This window comes from Ceratotherium simum, chromosome 8, assembly GCF_057802395.1.
Source record: "Ceratotherium simum simum isolate JZ-2026a chromosome 8, ASM5780239v1, whole genome shotgun sequence".
Taxonomy (NCBI): domain Eukaryota; kingdom Metazoa; phylum Chordata; class Mammalia; order Perissodactyla; family Rhinocerotidae; genus Ceratotherium; species Ceratotherium simum.
In genome coordinates, this window is record NC_141907.1 from 61256211 (window position 1) to 61270208 (window position 13998).

At 34.0% G+C, this 13998-nt stretch overlaps 1 protein-coding gene across 2 annotated transcripts in view; it reads right to left on the minus strand.

Annotated features, from left to right (window-relative positions):
* Nucleotides 1-393: 393 nt before the first annotated feature.
* G3BP2 (G3BP stress granule assembly factor 2) overlaps nt 394-13998 on the minus strand; it is a 32313-nt gene continuing 18708 nt past the window's right edge. Inside the window, exons 5-13 of one of the 2 annotated variants that reach the window (XM_087434437.1) lie at nt 13338-13511; nt 12588-12678; nt 11793-11895; nt 11096-11276; nt 10004-10102; nt 5703-5805; nt 4374-4502; nt 3691-3809; nt 394-3337 (exon numbers count right to left, since the gene is read on the minus strand). In XM_087434437.1, coding sequence (XP_087290563.1) covers nt 3065-3337; nt 3691-3809; nt 4374-4502; nt 5703-5805; nt 10004-10102; nt 11096-11276; nt 11793-11895; nt 12588-12678; nt 13338-13511 — 1272 coding nt within the window. In that variant the 3' untranslated portion in view covers nt 394-3064. The remainder of the gene's footprint in view (nt 3338-3690; nt 3810-4373; nt 4503-5702; nt 5806-10003; nt 10103-11095; nt 11277-11792; nt 11896-12587; nt 12679-13337; nt 13512-13998) is intronic. The other variant, XM_087434438.1, reaches the window with a different exon arrangement.

A 13998-nucleotide genomic window follows, 5' to 3' on the forward strand; every position in this document is an offset into this window, starting at 1 on the left:
GTCATGTCCATAACTTCAGCTAACCTCAATCTTCCCATCCCTTTTCTCTTTTCCTTCTGAGATATGAGGTAGCAATCCTTTGGAAAATTCAACATTTTTTTTTTTTAAATAAACGTTTAGTAGACTTCTTTAGATAATTCTCACCTTCCTTACTGCTTATTACTCTAACATTCTTTAACTTGTATACCAGCTACCTAACTGAACTGGAATGGATCTCTAACAATGTTCAAGTTTTACTTAAATGTTTTACTTTTTCATACATCAAATTTCACAAATAACAAGCAGATGGTTATAGAATAATTCCTTATTTTTCCTTAGGTTGTGTGAAATGCAATTGGGAGAAAATATTTTGGAACACAAACCTATAGATTAAATTAGGGACATAGATATAAATGCTGCAGACATCAGTAGTTTATTGTTTGTTTAGTCCAAACACATTCAAAATGGAAACTCAAAGAATACTTTCCACCTGAAACAATGAAACTAGATTCTACTAGCATATAATGCTTAACACATTACAGCAATAAAGATGGTAATCCATTGTCTTCTATACCTACTAAAGCCAAGATGGTAAAGCCAATTTGGTTGCAATAGTGTCATTAGGATAGAATATTACCATCAAAAAAAAAAAAAAAAAAAAAAAAATCAGCAAATAACAGTAACGGTAGATGAATATTCTTACTCTGGTTCACTGAAAAGGGGACAAAATGTTAAAAGTCCACAGTACTGCAGGTGAACAATCACCATGTAAACTTCTCCATATGATGTTTTAATGTCTTATTCATGGTATGTAAAGACTGAAGCTGAATGGCTCTTTTGCTCTTATTTTCTATTACACTTAACATTTGTCACTACTTTTGGTGCCAGAACAGTTTTCATAGGTGCAGGGCAATATCCTGGATTGAAAATTTTACATATATATATATATATATATATATAAAATGGGAAGGAGAAAGAAATAAAGTAGAGGAAAAATATGCTATAAAAAACAAAACACTGACGATAAACCACTTATTTGAAAGTAGTTTGAATAAAGGCTTCAAAACTCAAAAGTAATTTTCTGGTAAGAACTTCAAGTACTATACATCAGAAAGTGTAAGTGTTTCAAACAGAAAAAAAAAAAAAAATCTTTAAGCCCCCAAAAATGGAAACTATGAGAAACCTGTGTCCCCCAAATATATGCAATAGTGCAAGACTTTTCCTCAAACATGGAAGACCTCACTTAAGAAGAAAGGACAGATTTAATTTTCCTTATATTGCCCAGTACGTGAAAAACAAAATATGTGCATCATTTGCTAGTTTACTAAATAGCAAACAGTTTCACAATTCAGAATCAGTTTGCTACTATGTCAAGTGCATTTTTTGTTTGTTTTTACTAAGGTAAAATGGAGAAGTCTTCCATGCCAACAAGCAGCTTTAAAGTGGTCACACTTATTTACCTCACTCCTAGCCTGAAACATCAGAAACGGGTATGTACCAAATGCTCCAAGCATAAAATTGGATATCCTTTGCCATACTTGTGGTTTACTGGAACTTGCTATGAAGACAAGACAATCCAGCAGCTACAAACTTTGCTCACAGAATTGTTTAAGAGATTCATGTAAAAATAAAAGATGTCGTCCCAGACTTAAATTCAGAGCCACTCGGGTGCTGACATCAGTTCAAGAATTGTGCAAAATGAATGACAGTTCCCTGCCCCCCAAATAGAAAACGCAAACACTTAAGAGCTGCTGTTCTTTTCTCTGAAAATTGCAGTATCCTCACTTCAGGTTTACTTGCCATTTATGGAATCTGACTGCTTTAAAAATGTTACTAAAAAGGTACATCAAGTTGATTGACTTTTCCAAGCACCTCTCAAGTGGTAACACTTCAACGTTCACATTCATGCTAAGAGAAAAGTCAACAAGAGACTTACTGAAAAAACTGACTTCCTCCTTCTCTCCCTCCCAAACACACAAGACTCCCTCCCACAGAGAACATAAAGTTGTTAACTGAAGAACAAGATAAATAATATGCTAGTCAATTTTACTGATTTTAAAGATACTGCAATTTTTATGCACTTCAATGATTCTTCAACATTTTGCAGCTGTTTGGCTTTGCAGCACAGCAATTCATACACTATACTGTACAAAATTACCAGCAAGACTGGAATGATGTATTAATAGAAGGCACCATCATGCTTATTACATTACCAGAGAACAAAAATACAGTAAAGACAATTTTCACTGTACACAGCTTAAAGAAAGGAAAAAGGGGAGGAGGAGTGTGTTGAGCAGCCAGCCATCCCTGTACTGTAGAGGGGCAGGTAGAAAAATCTTAGATATGGAGCTACTAAATCTGGTCTAATATTCAAGACCATAGCATTTGAAGTTCTGATTTTTGTTATTTAGTTCATAACTAAATGATTTCCTTCTGGAATATACTGTAGTCTTGTTAAGGTTTATGTATACACACGCTGGTCACAGCAAGCAGATAAAATGCCCTCATCATTTCACAAACTATTCTCTACTGGAAAAAAAGATGAAAGATTTTTTCCCCTTTTGCTTCCTGTTGCAGATGTCAATGTTAATGAGTTCAGAGTACCCATTAGTGCATTTTTGATGAGTGCATAACAAGTTTCTGTTGGTTTGTATTTTTGGGGGGAGCCAAGAAAAAAGGCAAGATTCTCCAATTGCACAAATTGCACTATTTGTGTTTCCAACATTAATAGGCAGAAACAGTAACACTTAAACAAAATGTGCAGCAGAGGATTTTTTTGACTCAAAGGACCTGAATTCAGTTGGGCATGTCCTTTTAAGTTCATTTTGTTGTAGATAGTTTAAGATATGGTCATTTCTCAGTCCTTAATTCTCCAAGTCTAGATTTATAAATTAACAATGTGAATCCTGTTGTGAAATTGGGGAAATAACGTCCACCTCAATTTAACTGATAACCAAAAGATGCTTTTCACATCAAAGAAATGATCAAAAAGGCTGTGTCACATTCCAAAGCCAAAAAAAAATTAACAAGAATGCAAACACGATGAATAATGTACCACTGCCAAAACTTTGCCAACAGTGGAGCTTCAGCGACGCTGTCCTGTGAAGCGGCCTTCCATTTGCCCGGTTCCTCTTCCAGAGCCAAGTTTCTGTGCCATGCCACCTCTTGGGGGAGGTCCTCTTCCATCCCGGTCACGCATCATTCCACCACCCACTATTCCACGTGGACCACCAGGACCTCGATCGTTGCGCCTAATATCTCTGCGATCATCACCACCACCTCTGGTTTCTCGCTCTCTTGCAGCTCTTGTTTTTTTCTCTTCCACATTTAAACGTACTTCTCCTCGAAACATAATTGGCTTTAAAAGTGGACAAAAGATTTACATGGGCAGGTTAGACAGCAATAGGAATGTATTACCTTGCATACATGAGAAGAAAATCCTAAGAAACAAAAAAAATTTCACAAAATTCTTAATATGCAATCTATTCCAACCTTCTTCACTAGAACAAATAATGAAATTTAAAATGATCTGCACCTCAGACTTCAATACTACTAACAAATCTATATTCTTTGCATAAATACCATTTCATAGTGAACTATTTTTAGCTTTACCATTAAAAAAAGATTTTTTATGGTTTTAAAATGCACCAAATTAATATTATATACAATAAGAATAATAAAGCCTTGAATTATGTCCTTTGAGTCACTTACTTTTGCAATTAAGATTCTCTGAACTGGTTCAGAGTCATCAAAAACCACAAAACCAAAATTTGGAAGCTTTCCCCCAACACCCTTGGTATTGATGCGAAGTTCCACAACGTTTCCAAAACCTGCAAAAATATACATTACACCAAGGTTAAATATTTTAACAGACTACTTTGTGGCTTTAATTTTCAGGGTGAATAACCTTAATCTCCTTGATTCATTTCAAAATAAAAGGGGCAAGCTGCTACACCCACTAACAACTAAGGTACATTCACTCATATAGGTTGTTCACCTAAGGTGCCAACAACTAGCCTGCCTGCTTGTTTTGTTACCCTTCTGCATCTTTATCAGTCTTTTCAAAGGAAAGTTAGCTGCATAATTTTAGAACGACAATGATATTTTCTATTTCTGACTTGTATTTGCCAAATGAATCCCATCTCCAAATTTAAGACTGATTCATCCAGTCTTCTTCTAACCTCTACAAAACCAGGCCAGTCAATACTAAGTACAGTCCCTGGGGAACGTCTAATATAGCCTTCTACTCCCTTCTGATCAATTAAAGTGACTGGTACCTGAAGATACACACAGTATATAGAAAGATAAACGTTAAAAAAATTCTAGTTACATTATGACAAAAGCTCTATTCTCCTACTGCTTAATTTTACAACAAAGCAAAATAAACCACTTACTCATGAAGAACTCTTTCAGTTCATTTTCATCAATATCATGTGGCAAGTTACCAACAAAAAGTTGATGACTGTCTGGATAGCGAATTATTCTACGGTTGTCAGATTCATTCTGTTCAATATCTCCTCTGCCTGAAAAAAGGAATAAAGCCGTTATTAAAGTTTACAACATCATATAAAAACTAGTTCAAAGCAATAAATGTAAAAATTACTTAATATCGATATTCCTGTTTTAGTTTAATAAGATAGTGAGTTACTTGAACAGAGGTAGAAGTGCCCATTACTAGTAAGTTAGTTAGAAAACAACACGACACCAAAGTGTGAAGAGAGGGTATTTATTGACTAGATTGCTAAAGTCCCTTCTTCTAGATCTACTGGTCTGATTACATGAAAGTCAAATATTAGTAGTATGAGTATTCCTCCTTAAACCAACCTTTTGCTATCTACCCAGGAACCAAACAGATCTCAGATGGTGAGGTATATTTGTACTAAATATTTGTTTAGTATTTTGAAATTCACAAGTTTAACAGTAAATTTAACAGTAAAAATATCTCATTTATATAGCCTTTTATACACATTAGGGTGCTCATATATATATAAAATCTTATTTGATCCTCCCAAGAACACAAGGAACACAGTGAGGCAGATAAGTAAGGAGTCACACAAGAAAAATTTGTGTACTGAATGGCATAAGAGAAGCTCATAATTTAAGGGTGTCACTCAGATCATAAACTCAATCAGTGGCAGAGCTAAAATGAACCCCAGCTCCCATGACTTCTGGTTTAGTAACACATCACTTATTTTACTTTTGTGGGAAAAATAACATATTTTTAATTTGACGTATACTATCTCCCACCTCCTCCCAAAAGCAATCTAAACACTTACAGAATTCAAATAGAGGTGCTACATATATTAGCTAACAATGGAAACAAGTCAAAAATCATGGCAACTTACTTAATACCTAAGACAATCAAAATAAGAAGAATCAGGGTGTGCTTATTGTTTATCTGTGAAGAGATAAGAGTGCTAAGTAAGAGAGTAGGTTATTGGCAGCTTGGTTTTGAATTCTTAGAACCAGTGACAATAACCAAATAAAATTTGTCTCGAATTCATTTATACCTTGAAAATGCATGTCTCTATGGCATGTCAACTAATCCTCCCCTAAAAGTCAGTTGTTTTGTTCCAGACTGTATTTTAGCAAGTTATTTAAACCTTTAAGCAAGGTGGTACTAAAAGGATTTGTGTATAAAACACATTATAGTGTTTTTTTTTTTTAAGCTCAGTCTTTTCCAATTTTTCAAGTGCTAAAGGCTACAGAGCAGCCTGACTCACCTGGTCTTGGTCCTCTAGGAGGGAAACCAGGTCGTTCTCTAGGTCGTTGTTCACGCACACGAGGTGGCTGAGACTGAACTTCTGGTTTAGCTTCAACTCTCGGCTAAAATACAAGGGAAAAAATACACTATAAACAAGCACATCCCACAGGAGAAAAACCAACTAAAGCAACTACCAACAAGTCACTGGCAGGTATAATGGTAATTTTAAGTTTATACTGTTTTTAACATAGTGTCCTATGTATGTGAAAAATAAATTTTCTTAAAGATATTCTGTACCAATCTAGGACTGTAGGGTAGGTTTTGTTTTCCCTCAAGGCTACATAACTCACAATAGGCTGCTTTATACAACCACATTTTTTCAATAAAATTACATCCACATAGAGACAGCATAAAAGGCATTGCTACAAAAATGCAAGATGAGCCACTCCATGTAAATACATATACAATATAAAAAGCCATTCTTATCTTAGGAAGATAAGAATATATGACATACTTTCTAATTATCTAGTGTGCTGCCCTTCAAATGTAATACTGCTCAGCAATATCTTCTAAACCCTGCCACATAAATACATCGTAAAAATCAGTATTTTCATAGTTCAAAACATACAATTTAGCTTACACGAGCACCTAAAAGTACTACCTTTAAGTTAAAATGCACATAAAAAAACAAGATAGGAATGTGTATACAGCATCTCAAACAGTTAAAGAAGTCCTTTAGCTCCCTATTGTTCTTCCTTATGGGAAAGCTTTGCATTTATTTAAGTACTAACCCCAACAATTTTCCTTAACTGCTTCTTGCAGGTTAGCAGGGGGAGTAATAGGACATTTTAAGATGTCTTCCAAAAGTTTCTGCTAACCGCTGAATTAGACACATATAATTAAAATAAATATTTTTAAAACAAAACAATATCCTCATCAGCTATTACCTTTTCCTTAATACAATGGAATTTTCAGTATTCCCAAACTCTTCAGGCTGTCTACTGCCCAAATATTTACGGTCCAAGGAAGAGACAAAATACATGCACCTTCAAAGGATGCTGAAACACTCAGCAGGATATGAAGAACACGTCCTCAAGTCAGAGAGCTAGTAATTTCAGTCTTGTCTTTATGGCTGATCATCTCTGAGGACCTCAGTCCAGGCAGTGGCTCAAACTCTTTCATCATTTATATAATTGAGGTATTATAATTTGCAGAGACAAATTTTTGATACAGAGTTATGCTTCTTTCAAAAATGAAATTTATCGTAAATGATTTCACCCGTTGTAACAAAAAGGTATATCAACTCCTATCCTAGCAGTTTTTAACAGATTTGCCTGTCTCTTCCCAAATTCTGTTTTCTTCCATGTAGATTTCCCATTTCCCTCAAGATGAGGTTGCTTGCCATGTTCTAGAATTTTGCTAGTTAAACAAATAAAAAATTTTAACTCGCTCCAGTTTTTCATTTACATATACATATTCCTATAAGGACTATATCTTAATTCATTTCTATACCACCCAAAGAACCAAGCACAAGTTAGATAGAGATGTTCAGTCATTTAAAATTAAATTACATTTTTAGTCCTCTAACCCAAAACATGTGGAAGAATGTTCTATGCGTGACAAAAGGACCTAAGTTACAGCCCTGACACCAGTGCTAACCGTATTTGGAGTTTAACACTACATGATAATTTGACCCAAAATGTGATGCCTGAAAAAGGCAGTTACTTACAAATTTCAACTAAAGGGGCCTAAGAGCACAACTTATTTCACTATGATTACAAAACAGAATTAAAGAATAGATGTACTCTAACAAAGTTTGATGAAGCTAGTAATGTTTAGGAAATTAATGAAAATAGCAAATGTACCTTTTAATTTAAAAATCTTACAAAAACCTCATTCAATCCAAATGTTACCAAAGAACTTGAGATGCCCTGGCTGACTGATTCAAATTCTTTTCACAACAGATTACTGACACCAAAATAACTACAAGAGGCAAAATACAAAAGTTCTTCACTATCCTTTAAGGATTTAAAATTAAAAACAAATTTAAATAATTTATGACATCTTACAAATAATTCATACATTGATTTAGCAACCTAACTTTTAGTAGATGATGCCAATGTAAAGAAAATATGAGACCAAAAATATAACAATATTCCTTTCAATAACTGATTAATATACATCAACTAAGCCAGCTGTGAACTCCTAATTCTTCAGGCAATTTCATGACTGAAACTCTTTACTCCAATGAGATAAAATGGCTAATATACCACATACTACTTTAGGGCCTTAAAATTAATTCGATGCAACCAGAAAGTGTGCTCCATGTGACAAATCCCACAAATGAAGGTCAAACAGAAAATGAAATAAAAACAAAACCATCAAGTCAAGTCAATACAGCAGGTAAAACCACAAGTCCTTCAACTGAACATAAGCTATTGGATGCACTAATCAATTTCCAGACAAAATCTTTTTACCAAGAAATTAATTTACCTACTTCTAAATTAATGCCTATCAATAACCTAGAAATTAGATTTAATTCTCCTTTTATTAATAATCTATGCTAGAAGTGTTAAGAAAATGGATACTACACCAAAGTAACAAAATAAAATTGAAGGGTTTATTAAATCAAGTGGGAAAACGATAAATCCATTCTAAATACAGCCTAAAGAGATCAGAAAGTTCTATTAAAGTTTACAGTATAAACGTTTCAAAATTTTATTTTAATAAGGGTGTGTGTTGGGAAATACAATCTAGTCTCCTACAACTCAAAAAAATAACATCGAAACAAAAAAAATTCTTTTTCCTGAGCAAGAGGTTAGGATTTAATGTAATATAATTTAGAAATGCCTTAAATATAGTAGTACTCTTCTTTGATGTAAACAGTGCCACATTCCCCTCCAGAGGGCTAAAGAAACCTATGGGTTTGCATGAGTCACATACGGATTCTGGTGTCCAACTGCATGAATTCAAAGCCCAGCTCTAGTATTTATATAGCTGTCTCATCTTAGGTGAGGTACTCTAGGCCTCAATCTACTTAACTGTGAAACAGGAATAATGATAGTAACCACCCTCACAGGGTGGTAGCGAGGATTAGATGAGAATGAATATAAAGTGCTTTGCACAATGCCTGGCACGTACTAAAGGCATAATAAACATTAGCTATTTTAACTTGTAACTAGCAGTTAGTTTAAAGTAAGTGTAGCCAACTCTCTGAAATGAAATAACAGTCCAAAGGATTCCAAACGTAAATCTGATAAGAAATTGAAATCTTCAAAAGAAAATACAGAAGTCACTTATCAGGTCTTCAGATGGGCTAAATTAATCAATATTTAGCAAATTAATTTGTTTCATTAAGACAGAACTCTGGTTTGTAATATGAAGTAATTACTCAACATTTCCTGAATATCTAATGAAAAATAACAGGTATTATGAGGCCATGTGTTATACTATTACATAGCTGATAATGTGTACCAACACCAGAAAGACTAATAATTACTACCTACTTTTGAAACCTCTAAGTTTCACCGTTTAGAGCATGTAAGAGGTGTATACAAACAATTTTATGTTCACTAAAAAATTTTAATGTAAATTTTCTAATGAAGTTTGATGCAAAATTTAGGGAAAAAAATCAGACACCCTTTAACTATGCCTATAAACTTAATTAGAATTTAGTTAATTCTAAACTATACCTAATAAACATATTAGGTAGCCAGTGTCTTAGTTTCAATGTTTTTGAAAGCTCTGAAATGGGTAAGATGACAAACAGACAAAAAGCAGAATACTAGAATAATCAGTTAAGGTGAACACTACAGTCATAAGTTGGTACAGGCTTCAATTAAACGGTGTGAACCACTTATAGACTGAGAGCTTAGGCAGTGTATTTTTTTAAGTTTTCTATTTTTTTAAATCAATGATACTTTATAATGCCACACTACTTTGTGACTTTCCAAATTTCTTGCCTAAGGTATTTTTGCTAAATAAAATTTATAATTTTTTTAAAAAGAACTTTTTTTTGGTTATTTTAAGAAGCCTTTTAAGTGACAATTATATATATATATATATATATATATATATATATATATATATATATAGGAAAAACCAACTTAATCTATTTCACACACCCAAACCCCAAATACCACCTATGTAGATGATGAATGGAGATTTGGCATTTAAAGTGGGTGCACTGACATTTAATACAATTTTTTTGGTATATTTAAATCCATAATTTCTGATTGACTCATTTAAAAAAGTATAAAAAAGATAAAGCAATTGGCAATGTAACAAGGATACAATCCAATGTGTTCACAGATTGGTTACCTGTGAGACTGGTGCTTTAACATGGGGTGGAATTCCAGAGGAAGAAACAGTACCACTAGGAGGCAGGTTTTTACTGGTCACTGAAGCCCAGGAGAAAGCCTGCAGGAAATGCAACAAACCTAGACTACTAATCATGGAAAACCACCAACATTCCTATAGGGAAACTTCCAAATATATATATTCTTTTCATTTCTAAACTATTGCTCTATATTGGAGGACTCCTAAGAGAAAGGCACACACACACATGCCAGTCTATGTGCCAGCTTTCAAAATCTCATTACGCAAGATTATTTGACTGTTCTGTCTGAACTACTAAATATATCCACAAGCTGTATGCTCTAAGTAGATGAGCAAGTGGCAAACAACACCACTAACAACTCCACATGCTAGAAAAATAAGAACCTAATAAAACCAATTTCTTTCCCCTTTTGGGGGAAAACAGGGTGTATGATGGTGTTAAGGGGAGAGAGGAAGGATAGGAAAGAAGAGAGTACTAGCTGGAAACTTTAACAGACATTCACGAATTGAACAAGGAATCTCCTCCTCTCACTACCCAAATATACTTTAACCTTCTACTTTACAGAAAGATAAAAGATGTTTTAGGTAGGCTTAAATGATACACTATGGGTGTCACTCATCTTTCCAAGATAGTTGAATTGGTGTAGTAAGGAAATTGTTCCCATTTAAACCAGAAATAACAAGTATCTCTTCTTTTAATACAAGGCCAACTTGCTTAAGTTGGGAAATTGCATGACTCCTGCTGCATCTGTGCATAGAGGACTTAATACAGAATGAAAGAGCAATTCTCAGCTTTATACATGGACTCGAACAATTTCATGTAAGATACTAAACACTGCATACAGACAAGGATTTACCACAAATTTCACTCTTAGGGGTATTTTTTTGAGGGGGGGAATACAATGAAATTTCCTCAGGATTACAAAAAACCCCACGGCTTCTCTCATATACATAAAAAAAGCATAATTTACTATGTTAAACAATTTAATATAATAGAACAAAGATCATGCTTCATTAATGGCACCAAATATTAAAGTGTTATGTTATAGGTCTAAAGAGTTCCTCTGATCTAACCTTTGGTGGTTCCTGTGGCAGAGAAACAGGTTCAGCTGGAGGAGGAGAAGTAGACTTCTCCTCTAATTCTTCTAAGTTCTTCTCCTCCACTTGTGGTTTCAATTCTTCAGTCTTTGTTTCTGATTCTGGCTCAGGTTCAGGTTCATGAGAGGATTCTTCTAAAGGCTCCTCTATACCATTACTACAATAAAATATTTTGTTGATTTTTCAGTATGAGTGAAATGATCAGTTCAAATAAAATTCAGTATTTCTCTAACCCAATAGGCATAACTAATAATAAGCTGTTTTGAAGCAAAAGTCCAATAAGAACTAGAAGGCAGAAGGGAATAATACTCTCAAGAAGCAGCATTTCCTTAACCCTACCATTTTAAAACTGGATTACTAAAAATGTTTACTTTAGTACTAACTATAAACAAACTCCATATTTACAAAAATAAAACATTCATTCTCTGTGTTGTCCCAAACACTCCACATTATTCAGTAAGTGATCACTGTTTTGGGCTAAATCATGTTTAAGTTTTGAATTAAATAAAACAATTCTTTCCAAATTTCTTGGATATACATAGCAAGTACTCAAATACTGGCCCGAGAGGTAGCTTTATCAAAAATTTACTGCCAACAAGAATTCTAGGAACAAAAACCACTTCACAACTATATGAGTTTTGACCAACTTTGGCGTTGCACATCTTATTCTTACGTCACAGGGTGAGCTTCATAGTAACCACTGTTAGCATTTTCTTGCACAGGTTCTGGAGATGGTTGCCTTTCTTCTTGTTCCTCTTCTACTTCATCTTCTGATTCTGACAATACATAATACATCACAACTCTTTTTAAGAGGCTTAACACACAATTTGATATACATATTTTTAATGTTTAAGGAAGTGATGGTAAAAAAATAAAATTGACATACTCCTTACAAATGCATTCAATTGCAATATTTTGTTCTCTCAAAAAAACTGAAGAGCAAGCAAGATGAAGTTTGGTATTTACTCTATTTTAAAAAAAGATCTATTAGTAAAGAAAGGGTAGGAAATAAATATTAAAGCCATAACTCAGTTTCCTTTGTCACATCTATTCAATAGAGCAATAATGATAAAGGAAAAAAATTGATATCAAAGGAAGATCAATTAAATAATTATGGTATAGCCAAAAATTTGATAGCCAACGTGAAAAAAAGCAAGCTTTGAGCCAGCATAATTCCTTTTTTATAAAATTAAGTATTGGTAAGTATAAGATTCCACTAAATTATAATAGGCACCAAACTCTTGGCTATCTATAGAGGATGAGATTGAGGGGAATTTTTTCACTTTCTATATCTGATTTTTATATAATTTCATATAATGAATGTCTCTTTCCTTTATAACAAAAGAACAAAAAAGGAGAAAAGGGGGCTTGACTCAGTTACACTAGAGGCAAATGTCTGTAAGTTTCATACTTTTCATATCCTTAAAGAGTACTGACAGAACCCTTTCTATCTTGAAAGTAACCTCACCTTCATCAAGTTCTGGTTCAGAATCACCAAATACTTCATCTTCATAACGAAACATATCATTGTGAACATAAAACTTATTTGGAACAGATCCCTATAGAAAAACAACATCCAAATATTCCATAAATACCCATAAATGTGGCATTACATAAAAGAGCAAATTAGATGGCATACACAATTTCTATTTTACTACTACAGAAATAACGTAGACTCAATATAATTTTCTCAATAAGAGAACCAGGACTAATTAACAGATGGAAGTTTTCCATTTTGTTTAATATGGAACCTATAAAATATACTTTTCTGTTTTATTTCTGTAATCTTAATCATCTATTTACACATTTGCATCAGTATCTGACTTTTACTTTTTTTTTTGCTTTTTTTGCTGAGGAAGATTTGCCCTGAGCTAACATCTATGCCCATCTTCCTCTATTTTGTATGTGGGTTGCCACCACAGAATGGCAGGAACATGGCACCACAACATGGCCATGGGAACCAAACCCAGGACACCAAAGCAGAATGTGCTGAACTTAACCACTAAGCCCTGGAGCAAGCCCCTGACTTTTACTTTTAAACAGTCAGAGTGTGTACACACACAAAACTCCAACTATATCAACAGGTCCAATACAAATTTCTCAAAAATAGCTACATGCATATCTAAATCTGTAAGAAAAAACTCTTTGGACACTTCAAGCAACTAATAACAGCCAAATAAAATCATATGAGTGAAAATTACATGAAATGAAAACTTACTTCAGGAGCCAAAACAAAGGTTTGCATAAACTTCCTCTCTGGCTGTCCACTGTTAGAAAGCAAACCCATGACCTGGACAACTACTCCATCACTCAAGGTTGCATGAGCATCCACATGACGAATTTTAGTATGACATTCACTGAAGTTCAGAGATAATACTTTGTGGTGTATATCCTTTATTAGGAAAAGAAGGGGGGGAGGAAATACAAACTCTTGTGATAATATATTACCTATACAATACCACAAACCTTCACTGATTTCCTCACAACTCTAGAATGTTAACTACTTAATCTTTCTGCCTCATTTGAATCCACTCCACCATGCTACATATTACTACGTCAGATTGATGTTCCTAAACCGCCATTTTCAACACGTCATCTCTCTACACAAGAAATCACAATGGCTTTCTCATATTATGCAGCAATATGGGCTTTATACAGCCTTCTCCCACTATTCTGTATTAAGTATTTAGTCATTCACACAAACTGTGTTGACTACTCCTTGACCTCAGACCTAATTTTACTTTATTGTGTGTTTGCTGATGCCATTTCTTCTACTTTCAATTTCCTCTTGTTTGCTAAGGCCAAATCCTGTAATTTAGAGTTGAGCCGAGGTCCCACATCCTCTACCAAGTCATAAGGAGCATTTATTTCTGTGCATT